Genomic DNA, 24,752 nt, shown 5'->3' with positions numbered 1-24,752 from the left:
CATGAAAAACTACCTTGATCTTAATATGTTAGAAATACCCTGGCCAACTGGATCAAGGTAAGGGTACAGTGTTTGATTCCAGATGTTACTTTGGACTCTTGATTATTTCAATAGCATGATAAATAATTTGCTTTTATCATTACTGCATTCAGTTACGGTTAATGTTGGGTATTATGTAGGGTAAAGTTAATCACCTGTAAAATCACCTATTTAGATTCTTCTATATGTGAAGCTGAGGTTTAATGGCTTTACGTGCATGGATAGAGATGTTGGCAGCAAAGTTTCTGATTGATCTGAAATCGATGGAAATGTTCAGGATAACAACGTAGAATAGAGAAATTGACCTACCCATGATGATAAAGCAGCTTTGTAGGGAAATCCGAACATAATGAACCATGGCAGAATGTTTTGTTGCACAGACTGCGGTTCAATTTTATATTGCTTGAAATCTGGGAATATAAACGTTTGTCTAATTCCTGTGAGCTGCCATTGGTTACTGAAAAATTCCTATGAAGTAGTATCAAATGTGAAAGTTTTTAGCGATAGTTTTAAGAATGTTGAAATTGTGACGTGGCTTGAGTAAGTGTAAGTAAATGAAAATGTGTGTGGTCGAATCATTAAATGGCTGGTCAAATTAATATATGCATGAATTTAAAACACTTCCTAAAATTACTTCAGAAAAAAAGATTGAGTTGAGATGATCCTGTATTTTAGGAAGTGTAAATTCTACTATGCTCCCGTATTCGTTGTTGCTGCATCCCATTTCAGATACAGAAGAAAATAACACCCCAAGTACAAGAAATGTGAATGTTTTCTTCTCCATATCAAAATATGTAATTTTTAAATTATATTATATAAATTTGCACGGTTTCCTACTTTTTATGACGTTCTATTGACACTAATTGAAAATTTACATAAAGGCACATCAGAAACTTTGTCTTTTTCCATTTTTAAAGGCATTTTATATGTTATTGCAATTTCTCTATGTGCCAAAATTTTGAATAAACTATCAGGCTTCCTTTGTGGATAAATACAAAATTAATATTGGGGTTTTACTTGTATTATGTTGATCTTGAACCGAAAAGAACTCATTGGCAAATGTACAAAATGGTTTAAGGATGTTAAAGTATGCACTTGCATTTATCTGAGAGCTATGAGGTCTCAGAAGTTTTTGACATTCAGTCGCATCTCATTGAATGCTAAACTTTGACGTGCTCTAAGACCTTTGGGTATTGAGGACCTCTTGACGGTCTTCATAGTGGCATTTGTCCTATTTGTCTAAAGTATGGAACTGAAATATAATTACGTGTAAATTATTATTGAATACAATAATGGACTCTGTGTCTATTTTCTCTCATGTGACTGTACATATTCTGTGCTCCAAATTGATGTTAGACTCAAACTGGACAGATTGTTCAGTCTTCCAGTCTTTCCTCCATTTGGCAAGATCCAACAAACATGCCTATTATTGTTCAGTCACCAAGTTTTTCCAGTGCGCTGTCCAAATGGGACCTGTAAAATGTTCATATCAAATACTAATTGGTTGGGGTTAATTTAATGGCTCTGGCAGCTCCTTAACATGACAGACCATTCACACTACAGGTATCTTACAAATTAGTAACAACCTATCCACTCCACATTGATTTTTATATTTATATATAATTATCAACTTTTCTAATGCCACCAGTTTAATATTTGCTGCTATAATTTTTTGTTGTTTTGATCTACCTAAAATCAGATGTCATTTAATGGCAAGAGAAGCAAGTTTTATATATTGCATATTAAAAAATCTGTACTGTTGATCTGAATGTCTGTCTTGGATTCAAGGTCATTTTAACCTGAAAATTAGAAAAGTAGTAGTATGTTTATTAAAATCCTGCACTGGAAGACCATGAACCGCTAATAAGCACTTTTGTAGCTGATCACTGAAGTTCTATGTAGTGAATTCAGACAGACTTATGCTGTATGAGTCAATACTCATTTTGTGTATTTGTAGTAAATTCAAATGGAACTAGTGAAGTGGGATTTAAAGTTTTCCTTTATAAGTGTTGGGCAATGTCATATAACATAGATCAACAAACCATGCTTTTAAGATCTTTAATGGAATTTGACAAGAACTTGTTTGGGAAATAATAACTAGTGTTGATAGTAAACAGTTGGTCAATTTGAGAAAAGATGAAAAATGTCTTGTTTGTCCTGGTCAGGATTTGTCGTTGATGCAAATTAGTGTTAAGTTCCATTGATCCCAAAAGGAAATATCATCTCGGGCAAGGATTCCTAATAAGAATCCTTTTGCTATTGAATGAAAGATGGCTTCTGCAGTTGGTGAAATTCTTTTTTTTGTCTTGACCCTGGTTGGGATTTAACAAATCTTATTAAGTAATTTTTTATCTGAATGGATGTCAGGGGTCTTTACTGTTTCAGCTCTTTGATTAGGGTGATAGTGCTGGAAAATGTTATAGCTGTACTGATACTAAGCACTGATGCAGACTGTCTCAGTGCTGGAGTAATAGAAGCTCTGTGCTGGTGATTGTTAATGAACTGTGTAAGTGGATCATTTTGGGCTCCTTTTGTACACTGCTGATTACTATTGCAAGGCCTTATGTTTTATAGAAGTAGAAAAATCATGCGGTGTAATTTCCACAATATAGTGATTAATGAGAACTAGGAAGTAATTGTCATGATGGGAAATAATAGCATATAGTGCACAAAATTACTTTCTAGGCCCCTACAGTAATTTAAACTTCAAGTAACACAAAGTAATTTATTATAGAGAATGCTGAGTATATTTTTCCTCATTTTGCTTGCATTACTCGTTTGTTCTGGGGATAACCTGAAGGATTTCCTATAATAGTTTGCCAAGTGAACCATGAGTAAAAGTGTTCTTGGTACAGAGTTTATACTGATATTTCTGGCAAAAAATAGTGAAGTTTTGCTAGTTAAACAATCAATTTGTCATTTGTTTAAAATACTGTATTTAGGCAGAAAAATATTCAAAAAGCTTTAGAAATTACATAATATATTAACGTTTTTCTTCTTGGAAAGAGGAATTTTGTTGGAGCATTTGCACAAGTACTGCAGAATATAAATTGAAAAAAATTATCAATACACATATTGTAAGTAGCCCATTTATTCTTGTGAAAGGTTGAGGGAAGGCTGGTATCAGTGCCAAAATCATGGTTCTTTAGTCTGGAACAATAATGGTAACATTGTTCTCAGAGAATTTGATGAGATACAGAAGAACATTTTAAATGACGTTTTTTTAATAAGTTAATTTGACCCCGTTGCATTCTTTGGCGATGTTTATTCAGGCTACAGGTACGTATGAACCATGTACAGGCTGTGGGAATATTTCAGCTCCTTTAACTGAAATGCACATAAATGAGCAACAATTTAAGCAGTAGCAGTAATTTTATACCATTTATACATTGCTAATCTATTATCCCTAAATTTAAAATGTTGAGCTATTTCATATTCACTTCTATATAATTTGTGCTATTTTGTGTTGCAGTAAAGCTTGTTTTAATGTCCCATATAGTTCTGGTGCATTGTAATCTGCAACTAACTTAAATTTAGAACTAGATATAATTAGATCTTTTCATACCTGGTCTAGGTGTGAATTACCCAATCATTAACATCATGAATAAATTATTTGTGACCGTAGAGTTAATCTTTTAATCCCTTCACATCTGTTTTGCAAAATATAGACAATTAGCATTCTCATTTCTCAGTTTTTTTGGCGTTCAGTTATTTCTCATTCTGTTTCTTGTGTTTTCAAAAGTCTCTATCTACCTAATATCACACATGTGCTGAGAAAATTTTGTGTTGTTTAGTGCTGAAGTTTTGTTTCTATTCTGCAGAATGCATTTTCTACATCTCCTTCTAAGTTTCTCTAGTAAAAGGCTATCAAACTTTAACTCCCAATTTTAACATAATTATTTTCAGAATACAGTATTAAATGTAACAATTTTAAGGAACCTCTAACTCCAAAGGAGTGACTTCCATAAGACAAATGTGTAATCTTATATTTTGTTGTTGCCCTGTGGCAAGCAAAGTACTTACAAATAAATGCAAACTTTTTAATCTTGATTCAGAAAACTGAGCAAACTAAAGGAACTTCCTAATAGGTATATTAAACTGAATATGGGCTATGCTGATATGCTTGACACTGAGGAACTTTACAATTACACTAACACATCCATCATGGCCTTGCTCACATTCAGTTGGAGATTTAAGATGAGTAGGAATGTTATTTCAAGTGGTATTATCATGATCACTGATTAAGCAGGATTGGGAGAAGCCTGGGGTTTGACATTAATGTGGTAGGGTCTCAGGATCCTTGACTACTTAGGCAGGGTTTCCAGATCCAGAAGTACTGAGAGAGGTGATCCTGTGTTTTTGGAACACTCGTATGAATGAAGTGGTTCTCAGAATATTGCAACAGATCTTGGGATCTGGGATCATTTCAGTAGAAGTCCTGGCATTGATAACAATTGAGAGGAAAAATAAATCCATTCTCAATGGAAATCCATTCTCAACCTGTTCTGGGGGTTTAAAAAGAAAGTAAACAAGCCACAATTGCTGCTAAACACAGTTCTCAACTAACTGTGTACTTTGTAATAGAAAAGTTCTTAATACTTTAAATTAAAACTGCCAAAAATAAATCATTGAAATTCACTCTTTGGTTTGATTGAAAACCTTTTGAAAAATCAAGGATCTCATAAATCTTCACAGGAAGAGATTTGCTTTTCTGCTTCTAATGCATGATGGGAAATTCTGCAAGCAATACATGCTCAGAACGAACAGTTGTGGTTGGAAGCTCTGTACAATTTTTTCCTAAGATAGAAGAATCAAGTCCAAGCTTAGATTTTTAAGATATGCTGAGACCTTGAAGTAAAGAATTAAAGAAGGCATCAAGACACAAAATGAATGATAAATTTAATCATGTTATTGTGAAATATGCCTTTAAAATATTTTGTTTAAAACTCATTTTGGATATTATAAATTTCAGTTACTAAGGAAAAATGACAAACATAACATTTTTGATAAACATTTTGATCGGTTCATCAACAAACCGACAGCAAGTGTTTAAATTGAAAATTAACATTATAAATATTTATATCCACAGTTCCAATTTGAAATGTTGACTTAAAAATTCTTACAAGAATTGGATGGAAATTGCATGCTTATGAAATATTTTGATAAGATAAATTGAGTACAAACAAAATTTTATGCATCAAATCCTGATGCATTTCAGACCTAAATCCCACGTTTAGGATTATTTTGAAGCTGCAGGTCGGAGTGGAAGATGCAACATATAATCAATTCCTCTTTATAATCAATTGTGACATAATAGAAGTGCATCTGATTACTTAACAGAATGGTTAATTTTTCAAGCAAAACTTTAAATAAATAGAGTATTTTGTCAGCTTGCTCCTGTAAGGTAATAAAAATCTGGCATATTGGTGCTAAACTGGCCAAAAGAACCCCATCTAGAACAGTGTCCTGGAGACACATAAACAAATGTTATTTTATATGTTTCTTTGTTAATTGAAGTACTATAATCAATTCATGATCTACCAAACGACATAAGGCTAGGTTTTTATGTTTGCCATATAGGCATTAAGCATTGTCGGAATGTAGTGCAGAGTAGAAAGTTGATTAGGGAGGATTTCATGCAGGCTGTAGAACCTAGCCTATTTTCTTCCCATTAATTTAAATGAACAGAAAATTAGACAGGCTGTATTTAGACAGGCATGCAATCTTTCTCACTCAAGTTGACTCTGTGACCCTCTCAGGCAATGCTTAATTCCCAGACAATAAGGATGAATATCTACCTGGCAGTATCTTGGATGGAGTGTGTTATGGTGAAACGTTTCTGGGTGTACATAAATGGATAGAAGGAAGCCACAGAACTGTAATCTCGCCATTTAGTTAAATGTGTAAATTGAGGTTGAAGAAGTTTGTACCTGTGTTTTGCATATAACTTTAATTGTCCCGTCTCTTAATTTTTATGGCATGAGTAATTTCAGAAATGAATAATGATTAGTAATGGTAAAGATGTGCACCATGTGTTGTGATTAGTGGTTGGGGTGAAGAAATTCCTCTTATTGCTGTATTCTGAGCTTGTTTTTTCACCATGCAAATGAGAAGTGGCTCACCCATCAAAATGCCCAATTCGGTATTGAACCCAATACTGAATCCCTGAACCATGTTGCAAATTACTCCTACAACCAACTACCTTTTTTACATATGTGCAGGTTTTCTTCCTTACTTGGCTTTATTCCTAAAAGTCAGTGCCATATAAAGTTAGATCGTAGCAAAATAATTCATGGTTAATATCAGAAATGGTGCCTTGTGAGTGACATATGAAAGAGTGTGGGAAGTTTTACATTATGCAGCTAAATTCTTTAAGTATTTGGGGATTCATTAAGAAAGCATGAATTTGTAGAATAGCTTTACGCCATACCAATATCATTAAAAAAATCTTGGTCGTAATAATTGAAAATACCCTTTTTTCCCTTAGTTGGTGGTAGAGTGAGTCAAGAATTATCATACACACGACAGAAGATAGGGGAGGAAGCCATGTTCAATCCTCAGATCATGATTCAAACAACTCCTGAGGAAGGTGCTAGTGTTCTAACAGTTGAAGCACTGCAGCAGCACCTTAACTCTGCATTTAATGCCAGCAGAGTGCAAGTTTATTTGTACAACAAGTAAGTGACATTAATTCAATCACATTTCTTCATATTTTCAAAATTGCATGGGGAACTTCTTTCAAAATCAAATTAAATCTTTGTTCTTAATGGGAATTTGAGACTTTAATGTAGACAAATGTACCATACTGTTGCTTTTCAGACCTGTTAATTCTGGTCCAGTCTTGTTGAAGTGCCATTTGATCTTCCCGATTTTTAATTTTTATCTTGTCGATATATTTTTTAACTAAGCATTTTTTTGTCTTTTTCTTTTAATCTTATCATTTAGACAATGGACCTTAGACAACTTATGTTATAAATCAGGAGCACTTGTAACAGAAACTGGTTGGATGGATCAGGTGAGTTTGGATCCCTCTTAAAATTAATAGAACATTTTTAAATCAAAGATATATTCCATTAGACAAAGTAATTAATTTGTTCCATTTTTTGATGCTTGCTATTCTTATTCAACTAAATGTGATACCTTGCTTCTATGTTTTTACCAGCTTATTGAAAAATTGTATCCCTGTGTAATAATCACACCCTTGGATTGTTTCTGGGAAGGTGCTAAGTTACAGTTGGGAACAGTCTACCTGCCGTAAGTAAATCTTGGTTGCCATTAGTTTTAGTTCCATCAGTTAAAAATTACAGCTTTAGATTCTTAGAAAATACTTCTTGTGATTCTTTTTGTGTATATCTTTTTATTATAAGTATGTGAATCATTACTAAAAACAAAGCCAACTGCAAGGTAAAGCATTGACTACACAAAGATGCAGGATTTTAATTAGGTCCTTCACTGTTGTAAGGGTCAGGAACATTAAAGCTTTGAGGTTGTGCTGGTTAACAATTTCAGTCTGTAGGCTGCGATTAATATTTATTTCACTATACTCTCCTGCACTAAAAATTTTTAAAGCAAGCAAGGTCTGAAATTGCACTTTGATGCATATGAGTACAACAAAGCCCAATTTGGGACGAACGTCTAATGTACAAAGACCCCTGGAAAACATCCAACCCAAAATTGGGTTGGGGCAATTTTTAAGTGTCCTTGGCAGCCACCTATAACAGACATTTTACAATTGTCGGTTTACCACCTGTTTTAGGAACTTGTGCAGAAATTGGTAATGGTAGAATGGAGCAGGGTCCTCTCTAGATTCTTCATTGGCCATTGTTTTAGAGCCAGGAGGAGCAGAAATGCTCCCCCAACTACACTGTCCAATTGCTATTCCACATCCACCCCTTCCCCCAACCCCACTTCCTGGGACTTAACCTTCAGGCTACCTCTAGCGCAGCAAGTGACCCGATATTCATTTTTCAAATGGGTAAGCTGCCTGTGGAGTTGCGACAGGAGCCAGCAGCTTACCCACTTAATAGTAATGAGACTCAAGGCATAATTTCATGTCAGACACTAACCTCCTGGCTCTAGTCACTCGTTTTGGCCACATTCACACCTAAAACTGAGCACCAATGTATTTTTACCCCTCAATCCTTTTACCCAGTTCACACAGCAAACATTTGGTGCCATCAATCTCTGTTCTACTGCCCATTCACATCAATCAATGGAGACTTTTGCCTGCTGACATCAATTAACAGGGAGTAGTGAAAACATATTTTCTCACATGTGACTGCTTATCAGTCACTTACATTTAGTATTTAGACATGGAATATTACATAGATTTATAGGATAATGATCCTAACAAGAATCATGAGCTATTTTTTCTCTGAGAGTTTGGAAGTTTGTTGGAAGGGTGGGCAGGCACAGAGAATTGATAATGTAAAAATGGAATTGTAAATAAGGGTTTTGTGTTTTCTGGTTGGGAGAGTTGAAATAATGACTCAAGCCTGGTTAAGCAGATACAATGTGGTTTGAACCACAAAATAACCCAGCCAAAAGCCTCTCCAGTCTGTCAGCATCAGGAAGAAATTCAAAAGGGGGGGATGTTGGTCGATTGCCAGGTTGTCAAAGAGCATAAAGAAGTAAGGTATCATTAGTGGTAATAAAGGTCAGGTACTATGATTGATTCAAGTAGAAAAACAGTTATTATAATACAGGAGGACTGTAATCAGACATTATGTCACAATCTTTTGATGCTGCCAGATGCTAGTTTCTTATCCTGTTAATGTGCAAAACTGACATCATATTTTCACAGTGGAAAAGTCTCAGTAGGTACAGGCTGTCAGCACTTTCATATTAAATACTAATTTATCTCACAGTATCAATCAAAGTAACATAGGCAGAATTTAGAAGAGCATATCTGTTAAAATATTTATGTTCCTTTAGATTAAACAGAAACAAGTAACTATCCAGGGAAAGAGGAGTATTCACATTTTTGGTGGTGGAGAGAAACCAACATTTGTTGTTCACTCATTTCCAATTTGAATAAACTTAGACAATATGATAGGATTTTTTTATTCCACTTCAATGTCTGCACATATAAATACTTATTTTAGCCCCATTCTGAAAGTCCTTTATTTTTGTGAGCAAGTTATTACTTTAATTTTTGGGCTTTATTCTTTTTGCCTATTCAGCCTGATACCAATGTAGGGTAGGCTCACAGCTCTCCAATGCTGTTGGTAGCCGCCAGGAGGTGCTAGAGATCACCTAGGTATGTCCTTCCCTCTGAATTTCTATTCTTTCTACTGGGAATTCTTTCAGCCTCCTACTTGATGCAGCACTGACTATTAGCATGCAAACCCTCAACATCACTGAGCCTTCCCAAAAAATTCATTTTGACCCATTGTGCACTGATGAATTTTAGCACAAGGTTATAATTTTGAGTTTAACACAAAATTAAAATGTTAATTTTATTTTTCAAGAATGAATTGAATTAAGAGATTTTATGTGGTGAATTTTTTGAGTATCATTCTATATCTTCGTAAAGTTTTATGATAGCAGTTCACAGAGCTTATACATGTCGAATTTCAATGAGATTGATAGAAAACACAAAGCTAAATTTCTTGCTGATATAGCAGAAGTTGGTGGGGAAGATATTAAGTTTCACTGTTAGGCTGATGAACACAATATTGTGAATTGACCACCCATTATACAGCACAACGAGTTTTCCTTTCCATTTCAATGAGAAGAAAAATTGAGTTGGGAGTATAATGGGCATTCAATATGGTACCACTAGCTTTCTGTCTGGCAGTGGAAGTCATAATCTATCCCCATGAAAAATCTGTGCACCAGTTTCGCAATATATGCTTCTGGTGTGGTAAGCCCATTTGGGGAATGCTAAAGATGAAAATTTACCCATGATTTTTCGCTTGCTTACAGCAGCAATGTTACCATGCTTTTGATTTTCTTCCTTTCTCTAGTTATGGAGCTATCAGTAGGGCACAGTGAGGAAATAAGATGTTCACAGGGCGGCCTACAAAAATGGCTGAAACAAAAGTTGAACATTTTAACTTTGCTTTTGTTCATGGCAAAGAGAAAACATAGATTTGATTTCAGCAGTAACCTTGCTACCCTCTCTTAACATAAAAATCTTGCCCACAGAGTGATATGACTATATGCAATATAGTATGTGAAAATTTGATGCCATGTAGTATTCTAATGAACAAACTATATGAATATTTCATTACATAGAATTTGTAGCACAGAAAGAGGTCATTTGGCACAAAAGGTCTATGCCAGCAGGCTAGATTTTATTAGCTTGGCAGCTGGGTGCCCAAAAATGGCAAGGGAAGATGAGAGGGGGGACACGGGAGTGGTGGGAGAGAACCTATCATCATTCTGTTGCCATGTTATCTTGCTATTGGTGGAGAAGGTGGTTGATGATCTTCCCACCCAGAGACCAATTAAACAAATTAAGGACCTCTTCCTACCACTGGCATTTTAGCAGTGCCGGGCAGGCCCTCTGCCTCATGGGAAACCTGCGAGATAAACCCTGGTGGTCCCCTAGTGGGTTCAATGGATGAGGGTGGGCTCTCCTATTTGGGCACTGATTGGCCCAGGGAAGGGTTCTCTGGCAGAAATAGCTGCTCCCATGGCTATGGCTGCACCTGCCCTCATCAAGCTTCCACCAGCCCCCCACACCCCTCTCGCCACAGCCTGTGTGATAGGTCCTGGTGCCCCCCAACTCCACGTACCTGGTGGCAGGATACCATCCTTCTGTGGCATCCTCATCTAGGTGCAGTTCCAGCAGTGGCCACAGCTCTTAGTGGTGCTGGTGAGGCTGTAGAGCTGCTTGCACATGCGCGCGCGCGCGCGCACACACACACACATAGCACCACCACCACCACCACCACCCCCCCTCCCCCACCCTCCCCAGCGATTGGCCAACAGCTCCCAGGGGTAGGCAGCCTCTTTAATAGGGATAGCAGCCCCGGCAGAAATCAATTAGTTCATAATGCAACTAAGCTCATAATGCAGCTCCCATCTGTAGTAACACTTTTAGATGTAATTTTTTTAATTGAAGACTGTATCTATTTCTTGACAGAGGCAAACTGCAGTTGCAGTGGACAAATCTTGACCCCTTAGAATTCCTGGATGAGTTGAAGAACCTAAAGTATGAGGTGGATGGTTGGGAGGAGATGCTGAACAAGGCTGGGGTTGGACATGGTTACATGGATCGCCCATGCCTGAACCCTGCAGATCCAGAGTGTCCACATACTGCCCCTAATAAAAACTCAACAACAGTAAGTAATAAATGTAGACCTTCTACCTAAATTGGGATTCATACCATAGTAATTATTACTGAACTTTCATTGTGAAACATTGACATAGACAATTTGCCTTAATTATCATTTCTTCCACGGCCAGAATATCACATTGGGTGCGTAGGCGTGTGCCCGACACGCCCGAGTGTGAAATGACATGTGATGACATTGGGCGTGCGTCCCGACATCACCACGCAGTCTCGTGATGTTTCGTTCTACGGGCGTGCACTGAAGTCGGCTGCACGCCCGCTGATAATTAAAAGGCCTATTAAGGCCATTAATAACCTCTAACTTGAAATTAATCTGCCTGTCCAACCTAACAGGATGAGGTTTCCTAAAGCTAATACACATTAAATTAAACTTTATTTTGGAATTAAAAACATGTCCCATCTCATGTGACAGAGTCACATGAGTGGGGGCATGTTTTATTAATTTTTTACTGTCTATATTAATTTTTTTTTTAAAACACTTCAATCACCTTGAAGCAGCTCCTTGCCTCGGGGAGATTTGAAGCGCTCTTTTGCGCATATGTGCAAACTGCATGCTAGGCCCGGTTCTCCCTCCTCCCCCCACCCCCACCCACACCGGCAGCACTCAGCGCTGCTGCTCATGATTCATGCGGGACGGGCCTCAATTGGCCCTCCCATGTGAAATCGTGGTGCGGAGCCAATCACGGGCAGCGGTCAGCTTCCTGGCCACCCCCACCAAGCCAGCCCTACAAGGTAAATATTCTGGCCCATGTGTTAATTACAAGTGTATCTGAATTGTAAATTGAAAAATGTGGAAAATAATGAATCCTCTTGTTACTGTTTGTAATTATATGGTATTCAGTTGTCTAATGATACTTTACTATATTTTCAGCCTCTTGATATTGCCCGAGTGTTAAGTGGTGGTTGCCAGGGACTGTCCAAAAAGTACATGCATTGGCAAGAGGAGCTAATTTTAGGAGGTACCACAAAGAACAACAGCGGAAAACTACACAGGTAAACAATCAAACTAGATTGGAACTGAAATCAATTTGCACAACCCAAGTTATAGTTTCACTTAGTGCACAGCAATCAGGAAACAGAAATACGCAGCACTGAAACCTAACTAAGGATCTTTTGGTCAAGGCCACACAATGGGCCTGGTTTTGAGCCCCCACAGGAGTCGGTTATGGAGGTGGGTGGACGCTCTTGGGAAAATCAATTTGAGTGACTGTTTCGTACAAAGTAGGTGGAATTTAATATCCTCCCCACAAGGCAAGTTTGGAGTCTGAGGACGGAGAGTGCAATTAATTGGCATGAGGGTGAAGTTGGGGACCACACTGCCTTCCCAGCTTTGCCCCAATTAAGTTCAGATCCAGAAGGCTTGTGGCGGCCTTCCCACTCCGATGGCAGTTAAGGCCCTTAAGTGGATAATTAATGTCCACTTAAGGGCCTTATCCTGATACCAGCAGCGGGTGCAAAATGAAAACCCTTCCTGGGGGGAATGGGATGTAGGGGGAAATGGTTTCCTCGTTCAAAGGCACTCAGTGCCTGATTGAGTGGACTGGCACCGTTAAGTGGGGGAGAGTGTTGGGAGTCACCCCTGCCCCCTCTGTCCCATGGTCCCCTCCCCTGACCCCCGTCCTATCCTGGGTCCCTCGCATATTCTGGGCCTCTAATGTGCATTACTGGCAGCTACCCCCAGTGGTGCTGACGGAAATGTTGGCCTCTGATCAGCCAGCAGCTCTCAGAGGTGCTGGGAGGGGTGCTCGGGGTGATTTCCGACCCCAGGGCCTTTGATCCCAGGGAAGGCCTACCGCTGGCCAATACAGACGACATGGGGTTCTTGCCAGCTGTCCAGCGCAGGCTTTGGATCCCTCTTTAAGTCTAACAGTGGGGTTCAGAAACCACATGAAAATCATGCCCTATATGTTGTAAATATTCACTGAGCAATCACCTGGGAAGGGGAAACTCTCCAAGTAGACTGTGTTTGTTAAAAGTGAAAAGTCTTAATAGCTTGAACTGCTGACTTTTTGTACACCAAAGAGGGATTTTGTCTTAGGAAGAACAACTCTTTTTGTAAAGACACAGATATTTAAATGATTTGTTTTCAAAAATGACCACATTTCCTGTTACGTATGGAAGTGCTAGAGATGTCAGAGATCTTGTATCGACCTATCCCTGGTCACACACTCCAAGACCCCACAATCACTATCAGCAACACACCCCTCCGGTCAGGACAGAAGTTTTGCTATCTTGGGAGTATCCTTTCCAATAACACTACACTAGATGACAAAATCAACCATCACCTGGCAAAATCAAGCGAACGTTTGGCAGGCTCACTCACAGACTTTGAAAAGAGCATGGAGTTTGTCTCCAAACAAAGATCAAAGGCTACCAGGCTGTGGTGTTGTATCACTTCTTTATGGGTGCGACACTTGGACAACCTACCGGCATCACATAAAGCAACTGGACTCTCCACTGTCTGAGATCTATTTGCAACATCAGGTGGCAGGACAAAATCCCCAACACCAAGGTCCTTGCAAAGTGCTGCATGTCTGGCATTGAGGGCATGCTCACCAAAGCTCAGCATCGCTGGGTTGGTCAGGTGGTCCGAATGAAGGATTCCCACATACTAAAGGCAGTACTGTACAGCCAGCTGAGCATGGGAATCTGCACCAGAGGACAACCCAAACTTATATATAAAGACAATCTGAAAGCTAATCTCAGAGCCTGCAAGCTGGATCCCAACATGTGGGGAGAAACAACCTTGGACAGGCTCAAATGGAGTAGTCTCCACCATAAAGCAATTTCAACATTTGGGGAGAACAGAGTCAAGTGCCTTAAGGGCAAGCAAGCATGGCACAAAGCCACTGCCTCCATCCATCCCTCCACCACTGACTTCATAAGCAGTATTTGCAATTGATTATCCAAATCTAGACTTGGTCTAATGTCACACATGAGGCAACATTAACCTTGACTGTAAACTAGGTTTTTTATTGCTGAACACTCATCTGTCAAAGTGACAGGAGAATCCATTATGGGAGTGCAAAAATAGCGATATTTAAATGTATTTTTAAGTAAATATATAATCTAAACTAACATGTTTATTTATAATCTTTTAGTGTGGACCAGTGTTTTAGTCTGGCTCAATGTGTTATATAAAGCTACTGAGCTATCATTTGGGGAGTTGTTTTATTAAACTGAAAAGGGGAGTTGTCCATTATCTCTACTCATATACTTCTTTAGGCAGAGGGGAGGTGTTTTGTTTTGGAAGTGATGGGAGAATGATATTTTCCATTTTAGGCCTGCTTGAATTACATTTTTTTTATCTGAGTACCATGATAAGACTGCCATTGATAACAATCATGAAGTCACAGTTCTGGCTTCCTTGAGGACATTGCCTCTTCATAAACAGATCATGAGGGAAGTAAGCAGAGAAAAAGAAAAAGAAATTCTCATCCCAAAAAAGGTTTCCAACCTGGTTTCAAGTGGTGTTCAACTTTACTCTGTACAATACAAAACCTAATGAACTAATCAATAAAATAGGCCTCCTTCGAAGCAAAAATACTCATGTTTTCTATCCTGCTTCTAAGACAAACTAGGGACAGGCATGTTGTATGTTTGTTCACAAGTTCATTCACTTAAACAGCATTCCAGCTTAATAAAAGTCAAATTTTTAAAGGGTGAAAGAAGTAGCTAAGAGATCATGAGCATTTCATTTATGACTTTGTAAACTGAGTTCTCTTCCTGATGATGTTTATTTTTTCCCAACCCCCATCTTTCTGTGCCTCTGTTCAGTGCCCGGGCTTTCCAGACCATGTTTCAGTTAATGACCCCCAAGCAGATGTATGAGCACTTCAAGGATTATTACTACGTTTCGGATATCAACTGGAATCCGGACAAAGCTGCAGCCATTCTAGAGGCCTGGCAAAGGAAATATGTTGAGGTAAAATGAAAAGTAAATTAAAAATGCTTTTGGTGAGACCAATACATTGGATCAGGACATACAGTAAATAATATTTTAGAACCTAAGGAAAGAGTTAGCTACCACAATATTCACTTTACAACATTGTAGCCATCCATCTGTTTGTGGGATCGTCCTGTATGCAGAATGACTGCTGTATTTGCCCTACATAACAACAGTCACTGCACTTCAAGGTAGTAAATTGTGGGTGAAGTGCTTTGAAACATTTTCAGAGACCTTCAAGTTTTCCAGCTATTTTACAAACCATCATTTGATAATTTAACTTATTCTGAATAAATAAAATCCCATTAGCATTGTAAGTTTTTGTGCATTTGTTTTTTCATTTTAACTTTAGAGTTGGAAATACGATAAGTTGTATTTCAATGTTTAGAAAACTTTGCATATAAGGCTATGTGTAATAGGAAGGATGTGTCTGTTGAATGGTCTATTTAGCTTCCAGATTTGGCTTCCTGCAGTGAAGCCTGCTTCTGTCTCTTTTTGCTTGCACAGTCTACAAAAAAAATCTATGCTATGCAGTGCCTGATTTGAGATAAACCTGTTGGGATTCAGAATCATTGGTATTGCTTTTTTTTTGGAATACTACCTGTGGAGATTGTACTTTTAATCCAAACAAATGTTGTGTTAATATTTCAACCAAACTGAGAATAACATTTGTTTTCAGCTGCATTTACAAACATAATATAGAAACAAACAAAGCCTACACTGAAGTGAGCAACAGTCACCCACTGTGATTGTTACTCTGTTTATTAAAAAAGGTGTCTGGAAAACATTAGCTAGGCACAGAATCTGCTCACAGCTGCAGTCCCATTGGTAGGGTCATGTGACATCATCTGGCATTTGTTTCCCGGGCAGTGACCTTTTTAAAGCAGCCTGTGACCCTGTGTGCTGGCCAGCCAATGAAGCATGAATGAGAAGCCCAGAATATTTCTTTTTTGTTTGAATGAAGAAGAACCTGATGAATTGCCTAAGCGGTGACTTTTACTGTCAATGGAGGAAGGTGGGGGGGGGGGGGGGGGGGGGGGGGGGGGGGGGGGGGGCGGTGGTGGTGGACGGGGGGCAGGGGGTGCAAGTAACAAAGACTTTTACATATAAGCAGAATAGGAGGTTCATTAAATGTCTGTAAATCAGAAATGCAGTTCAAGTAAGATGACGAGCATGAAATAGCTTATCTCATTTTCTAATGTTGCTGTGGACCTTAGGCAAATTTCAAAATTAATGCAAAGATTATATGGAGGCTTTGAATCTTTATACCTAATTGATTAATTATTAACTGATCTGGTCATTTTTTAATCATTTGTTGCAACTATTTTAAGAAAACTAAAGAATTTGGATACAATTTTTACTGAAAATGCTTGTTGGCAACCAAATGAGTATCTCCTTTTAAAGTTCTTTTTTATAACATTTTCGGCAGGTTGTCCATCAAAGTGTTGCACAGAATTCAACCCAGAAGGTTCTTTCATTCTCTACTACTACCCTAGAGGACATCCTCAAGTCATTTTCCAATGTCAGTGTTATACGTGTGGCTGGTGGCTATCTTCTAATGGTACGTCATTCTGTGTATCAGAGATTGCAGCTATGGAAATAATAGCATCAGTACTTCTAACAATGAAAAATATTAGGGAAGCTGTTAGTTACTGTAGCATAAAGGCATTTGGCAGAGTAAGTTAATGTGGGACTGGGGAAACAGTACATATTGATGTAGAGAGTCACATGATGGTAGACTGTGTATAGTAGAGTCTGGAAGGAGCTAGTGTGGAGACAGCACCCATGCAGGGCTGTACTTTTGGGATATATATAGTTATAGATAACTAATAAATGATTTATGTTCAACCAAATAAGCCTCCAGACCTCTTAGTGAGACACCAAAAAACCTTACAACATGGTGGCAGTGAAGGATAGACCCTGAAGTCCTGGAGAAGGAACCCAGAATCTCGAAGCATGAAAAGCTAAAGAAACTGAAGCCTGGCCTGAGTAAAGAATGCATAAATCGAAGACACATGTGGAGATCGCCTAAAAACGAAAAGCTCCAATGCAGAGGTGGAGGCTGAAGGACTCCATTAGAGCATATGGAGCTCCATTGGAGCTCTGATCAATCACAGAGTCAAGGGACCTAGCTAGATCACAAAAGGCTAAACAAAATTCAAAAAAGGATAAAAAGCAGAAGAATCCACTACAGATGAAAAGTTGGACCTGATTGAACGCAGAGGCAGAGTCATAGGACCTAGCTGAATCGCAAACGGGGAGGCGGTGGTGTAGTGGTATTGTCACTGGACTAGTATTCCAGAGACCCAGGGTAATGCTCTGGGGACCTGGGTACGAATCCCGCCAAGGCAACGGGTGGAATTTGAATTCAATAAAAAATCTAGGATTAAAAGTCCGATGATGACCATGGAACCATTGTCGTTTGTTGTAAAAAGCCACCTGGTTTACTAATGTCCTTTAGGGAAGGAAATTTGTCATCTTTACCTGGTCTGACATACCCACAGATCTGGCATCGACCTAGGCACCGGAAACGACAAAGACAATCTCAGCCCTGTCAGCCCTGCAAAGTCCTCCTTACTAACATCTGGGGGCTAGTGCCAAAATTGGGAGAGCTGTCTCACAGAAGCAACAGCCTGACATAGTCATCCTCACGGGATCATGACTTTCGGATAATATCCCAGACACCACCATCACCATCCCTGGGTATGTCCTGTCCCACCGGCTGGACAGGTCCATCAGAGGTGGCGGCGCAGTGGTATATAGTTGGGAGGGATTTGCCTTGGGAGTCCTCAACATCGACTCCAGACCCCATGAAGTCTTGTGGCATCAGTTCAAACTTGGGCAAGGAAACTCCTGCTGATTACCACGTACTGCCCTCCTCCAGCTGATGAATCAGTGCTCCTCCGTGTTAAACACCGCTAGGAGGAAGCACTGAGGGTGGCAAGAGCGCAGAATGTACTCTGGGTGGGGACTTCAATGTCCATCACCAAGAGTGGTTTGGTAGCACCACTACTGACCGAGCTGGCCGAATCCTAAAGGACATAGCTGCTAGACTGGATCTGCGGCAGGTGGTGAGGGAACCAACAAGGGGGAAAAACATACTTGACCTCATCCTCACCAACCTACCTGCTGCAGATGCATCTGTCCATGACAGTATTGGTAGGAGTGACCACCGCACAGTCATTGTGGAGATGAAGTTCGGCCTTCACATTGAGGATATGGTCCATCATGTTTTGTGGCACTACTACCATGCTAAATGGGATAGATTTCAAACAGATCTAGCAACTCAAGAATGGGCATCTATGAGGCACTGTGGGCCATCAACAGCAGCAAAAATGCACTCGAACACAATCTGTAACCTCATGGCCCAGCATATCCCCCACTCTACCATTACTATCAAGCCAGGGGGTCAACCCTGGTTCAATGAAGAGTGCAGGAGGGCATGCCAGGAGCAGCACCTGGCATACCTAAAAATGAGGTGTCAACCTGGTGAAGCTGTAAAACAGGACTACTTGCGTGCCAAAGAACATAAGCAGCAAATGATAGACAGGGCTAAGTGATCCCACAACCAAAGGATCAGATCTAAGCTCTGCAGTCCTGCCACATCCAGTTGTGAATGGTGGTGGACAATTAAACAACTCAGTGAAGGAGGAGGTTCCACAAATATCCCTAACCTCAATGATGGAGGAGCCCAGCACATCAGTGCAAGAGATAAGGCTGAAGCGTTTACTACAGTCTTCAGCCAGAAGTGCCAATTGGATGATCCATCGCGGCCTCCTCCGGAAGTCCCCAGCACCACGGATGCCAGCGTTCAGCGATTCGATTCACTCCATCTGATATCAAGGAACAGCTGAAGGCACTGGATACTGCAAAGGCTGTGGGCCCTGACAATATTCCAGCAATATTACTGAAGACTTGTGCTCCAGAATTTGCCGTGCCCCTGGTCAAACTGTTCCAGTGCAGCTACAACACTAGCATCTACCCAGCTATGTGGAAAATTGCCCAGGTATGTCCTGTACACAACAGGCAAGACAAATCCAACCCGGCCAATGACCACCCCATCAGTCTACTCTCCATCATCAGTAAAGTAATGGAAGGGGTCATCAACTGTGCTATCAAGCGGCACTTGCTTAGCAATAACCTGCTCACTGATGCCCAGTTTGGGTTCTTCAGGGCCACTCAGCCCCTGACCTCATTACAGCCTTGGTTCACACACGGACAAAGAGCTGAACTCCTGAGGTGAGGCGAGAGTGACTGCCCTTGACATCAAGGCAGCATTTGGCAGAGTGTGGCATCAAGGAGCCCTGGCAAAACTGGACTCAATGGGAATTGGGCGGAAAATACTCCGCTGGTTGGAGTCATACCTAGCACAAAGGAAGATGGTTGTGGTTGTTGGAGGTCAATCATCTCAGCTCCAGGACATCACTGCAGGAGTTTCTCAGGGTAGTGCCCTTGGCCCAACCATCTTTAGCTGCTTCATTAATGACCTTCCTTCCATCATAAGGTCAGAAGTGGGGATGCTTGCTAATGATTGCACAATGTTCACTATTCGTGATTCCTGAGATACTGAAGCAGTACATGTCCAAAAGCAACAAGACCTGGACAATATCCAGGCTTGGGCTGACAAGTGGCAAGTAACATTCGCGCCACACACATGTCAGGCAATGACCTTCTCCAACAAGAGGGAATCCAACCATCATCCCTTGATGTTCAATGGCATTACCATCACTCAATCCCCCACTATCAACATCCTTGGGGTACCGTTGATCAGAAACTGAACTGGACTAGCCATATAAATACTGTGGCTACAAGACCAGGTCAGAGGCTAGGAATCGTGCGATGAGTAACCCACCTCCTGACTCCCCAAAACCTGTCCACCATCTACAAGGCACAAGTCAGGAGTGTGATGGAATACTCCCCACATGCCTGGATGAGTGCAGCTCCCACAACACTCAAGAAGCTTGACACCGTCCAGGGCAAAGCAGCCTGCTTGATTGGCACCACATCCACAACATTCACTCCCTCTACCACCAACGCACAGAAGCAGTAGTGTGCCAGAATTCACCAACCTCCTACAACAGCATCTTCCAAACACACGCCACTGCCATCTAGAAGGACAAGGGCAGCAGATAGATGGGAACACTACCACCTGGAAGTTCCCCTCAAGTCACTCGCCATCCTGACTTGGAAATATATTGCCGTTCCTTCACTGTTGCTGGGTCAAAATCCTGGAACTCCCTTCCTAACAGCACCTTGGGCGTACCCACACCACATGGACTGCAGTGGTTCAAGAAGGCAGCTCACCACCACCTTCTCAAAGACAACTAGAGATGAACAATAAATGCTGGCCCAGCCAGCGAAACCCACATTCCCATAAATGAATAAAGAAAAGGCTGAGCAAAATTTAAAAAAAAAAGAAACAATGCTGAAAGTCAGAAGAATAATCCATTGTGCAAATGAAAAGAAGAACCTGAGGGAACGGATTGTCATAGGACCTAGCCAAATCAAAAAGAAGAGAGCAAATTTCAGGAAACAAATGAGATTACCCTTTTAAAATAGCAGCTATAATTCAGCTATCATGATCAGCACTAGCATTCCAGAATGCAGCTGCAGGAAAGCTGCAGCAATGGGTCCACAGCCGGCGCCATTACACATGGCGGCCAAGCTCAACTAAATGGGAAAAAAAAGTTTTTAAAACAGTAGACCGAGCAGAAATTCATCTTCTCTTTGATCCCCAGGCTTAAAAAAGCAAGTAGCTGGGCCAAACAAGCTGTTTTGAAGGTTTCCCACAGAGAGCATAAGGTTAAAAAAACAGCCCCGTCAGCGCAATGGGAGCCCACCAAAACCCAACCAGTGCAGGAAGAGCAAAGAGCAAAATAAGAAGCAACTGCAGAGCCATCTTAAAGAGGTTATGAAAAATAGCCATGGATAGTAAATGAAAACCAGCAGATCAATTGAACTGATGCAACAGCCAAACCAGACCCAAAATTGGGCATCATGGAGAAGAAATTTTTTAGATTACAGGAGTACATCAGTATTAAGCAAGAAAGTAGAAGTAGAAATAGTACAAGTTAACATGTTTTATACTGGTTTGGTGTATTGATGACATAATCCTAATGCAAGGCATTGATGAATCCTCAACCAGTTTTGATGAGCTATTAAAGTTCTTTGACAAGTGTTTTAAACTTTAAGTTTTTTAATCTTCAAGTTGTGGAGCGTACAGAGCTTGAAAAGGGGGATAGAGCAACCCAAAGAAAGCAACAAAAGGGAAAAAGACAATGCCCAAGCAAACCACACGATGGTAGCAGAGAGGCAGAGAACCATGTGAAAGGCTGAAAAAAATATCCTTTTGAAAATTCTGACATTACCTAATCTAAAACAGCAGGTGGCAGTGCAGAGTGGGCAGCTAGCTGTGAATGAAGGAAAGCTATCTGAGAGTGCCCAAAAGCCAGCAAAACCTGAAAAAGGAAAATGAAGCTATTCCACAGGAAAATGTTCGTTTCAAAGCTGAGTTGGAATAACTCAATGAGAAGAGCAGCGAGACACAACAGCAGACAGCTAAGGTACTCAAAGAAGTTGCTGCCCTGAAAGACTCTTTGAAGAATCAATACATAATCCTGGAAAAACATGAGGAGTTAAAAAGATGCTGAATACTTCAGAAAAAGCTGTGTTGGAATTATCAATAGCAACAAAGCAAAGCATTGAAGCACAGTGTTAGTTGCCAAGAGGTCAACAAGAAAACAAACGGTTGAAAGAATAGTTGATTGTCCTTCAAGATCAAAAGAAAAAGGTGTACATAAACCTTCAGCAACATGAAGAAATGAAGACCGTCTTGAACAGTAGAATGGAAGGACAGCAGAACAAAGTCGAGGAGACTCTGATTTCTTTTTATCCATTCATGGTAACAAATGGAAATGAAGGTTCCATTTTTGAAATGTCAACAACCAGCAAGATCATGTCAGCCCCCACTGAAAACAAAATTCTAAATCCACTCTAGGAATGAACGGAGTGAGCATTCCCTTCGGAAGGAACGGGACAAACCCATGGTTGTTAGTAGAGAGAAATGCAACGCGAAGGAGCACCAAAAGCAAATCAAATGCAGACAACAAAGTGACGGAAACACAGCGAACAACAATTTCAACATCAAACCAACAAAGTCAATACAAAGCAACTGAGACTATCATTCCTCCAAACTTGACAAGAACAAAGTATGGAAGAATTGTCAAGCATCCACACTGTCTGAATTTATAAAGTCAGAGACTTGTGGGGTGGGGGGAAGGTGAGCATGGAAGCAAAGAAAATTGTACTGTCAAAATATTTGGGTAAGGAGTGGGGGAGGTGTAATATATGGGTGTTCGGGTTAATGTGGTACTAGGGAAACTGTATCGTCCTCATAGTGATGTAGAGAATCACATGATGGTTGACTGTATGCAGCCGAGTCTGGAACGAGCCAGTACAGAGACAGCACCCATGCAGAGATGTACCTTGGAGATGTATATAGTTATGAGTTTTTAATGAAACGGTTTATGTTCAATCAGACAAGCCTCCAGACCTCTGTGAGACACCAAACAACCTTGCAACAACTACAAACTGGTTTGATTGTATTCTCATAAAATTGTAATAATTTATAGCGCTCCTTTGTGTTTGAGTGGGAGTAATGTATTGTTTTATTTCATTTTGAGCTATATTTAAGTAATTCTTCATTTAGAAAACATCAGGAAAAATTAAATTTTAATGCTTGTCTTCTCCCTTGTTCTGCTTGCAGCTTGCCTATGCCTGTTTAACCATGTTACGGTGGGACTCCGCCAAGTCCCAGGGTGCTGTGGGGCTGGCAGGCGTCTTGTTGGTTGCACTGTCCGTGGCTGCAGGATTGGGCCTGTGTTCTTTGATTGGAATTTCCTTTAATGCTGCAACAACTCAGGTACAACATAAAGTCAATTACTTTGTACTAAAATAAAATAAGTTAACTTTTCAGTCCTGTAACTATTTAAGTAATGCTTTGTGTTATAATATCCATCAGAAGTGGAGTAACTTATTCCCAGTTGTGTGTCTCATTATTATTGCGGCGTTTTAAGATTAAATTATAATTAATATAGTAATGGCTTCTCCTCCGAGCTGTATGAATAATCAATTTAAAGAGTAAAGTGGAGGGAATGGGTGGCTATTTCTTTCCCTCCCTCAATAAAGTCAGTCAAGAGAATCTGAATGGAGTTTTCTGAATTCCCATCGCTAGCAACAGTGCATTCATTTTGTTGCCTGACTAATTAGTAGACACTCAACTGAGTTTTGATTTTCTAATGTTTAGCAAAAAAAAACTGAGGCCAGGGGTGAGGGTTGGGAGGAGGGAATGAAGGTGTCGGGGGCGGTGAGGTTGGGAGAGGGGGTAATGAAGGTGTCAGGGGCGGTGAGGTTGGGAGGGGGTGGAGGGAGTACGGGGGGGGAGGATGGGGTAACGGGGGAGAAAATGGCAACTGGGGAAATAGGTGTAAGAGAAGGAGTGCGGAGAGGGGAGGGAGTCCAGGGGATGAGGGAGAGGGGTTAAGAGTGGAGGAAGAAGCAAGGGTGTCTGAGGGAGTCCGGAAGGGGGAAGGAGTAAGGCTGGAGGAAGAAGTTAGACTGGAGGAAGAGGTAAGACTGGAGGAATGAGTTGGGAGAGGGCATGGACTAAGGGTGGCGTAAGAATTAAGGGTGTCTGAGGGAGTCAGGAGGTGGGACAGACTAAGTGGGGGGGGGTGGCAGAGGGTTCTGGAGGGGGGGAAGGGTTTCTGGTGGGGAGGGGTCGGAGTGGGAAGGAAGGGATCTGGATGTAGGGGATGGATGTCCAAATGAACGTGCAAGGGAGGGTCTATGACTGTTTCCTGGGGAGTGAACTGAAGGTGGGCATGGTATGAGGGAATGGTGGGAATGACAGAGAACAGAGTGAGACAGTAGGGTGGGAGGTTGAGGGTTTGACTTTAATGGTAGAAGGGGTGGCAAGGGTGGTTGGTTGGGACTCGGAGGCAGACACAGATCCTGGGGTTGGGAAGGAGGAAGTCGGGGAGGTGATTGTGGATGGGGTGAGATTTTCGGGAAGGAGGGGAACGTGCACCTCCATCTGCACATCCCCAAAGGAAAAGGGTTGTGGCTGGTTGGTCACGGAGAGGAGGCAGAAGGTGATGCTGGGGAGGGGGTCAACTGTGATGGGAGAACAGAAAAGGGTGATTGGGGAAGGGAAAAGACGGGGGACTGCACATAAAACCGAATCCAGATCATGCTGTCCAAATCGAAAGTGAAAGGACAGTCGTGGTGGGCGAGACATGACACTGCATAGAATGTTTGTGTGGTGAGCGGAGCCATGGACGGGATGAGGACGTGAGCTCGAGAGGATATGAGCCTGATGGAGATGTGAGGGTATGGGGAGAGTTAGTGGTGTTGTCCCTTGAGGTGTGAGATCCCCGTGGATGTGTGATGGGTTTGTGAGTGTGT

General features: G+C 40.7%; 1 protein-coding gene across 1 annotated transcript in view; it reads left to right on the top strand.

Moving 5' to 3' along the window:
• ptch1 (patched 1) overlaps positions 1 to 24,752 on the top strand; it is an 89,466-nt gene that overhangs the window by 19,489 nt on the left and 45,225 nt on the right. Inside the window, exons 3-10 of the mRNA XM_041186590.1 lie at positions 6,527 to 6,716; positions 6,985 to 7,054; positions 7,202 to 7,293; positions 11,132 to 11,330; positions 12,213 to 12,334; positions 15,119 to 15,266; positions 16,717 to 16,848; positions 23,053 to 23,208. Of these exons, the coding sequence (XP_041042524.1) occupies positions 6,527 to 6,716; positions 6,985 to 7,054; positions 7,202 to 7,293; positions 11,132 to 11,330; positions 12,213 to 12,334; positions 15,119 to 15,266; positions 16,717 to 16,848; positions 23,053 to 23,208 (1,109 nt within the window). The remainder of the gene's footprint in view (positions 1 to 6,526; positions 6,717 to 6,984; positions 7,055 to 7,201; positions 7,294 to 11,131; positions 11,331 to 12,212; positions 12,335 to 15,118; positions 15,267 to 16,716; positions 16,849 to 23,052; positions 23,209 to 24,752) is intronic.

This window comes from Carcharodon carcharias, chromosome 4, assembly GCF_017639515.1.
Source record: "Carcharodon carcharias isolate sCarCar2 chromosome 4, sCarCar2.pri, whole genome shotgun sequence".
In the NCBI taxonomy this organism is placed as follows: Eukaryota; Metazoa; Chordata; class Chondrichthyes; order Lamniformes; family Lamnidae; genus Carcharodon; species Carcharodon carcharias.
This window is presented reverse-complemented; position numbering and strand designations above follow the sequence as displayed.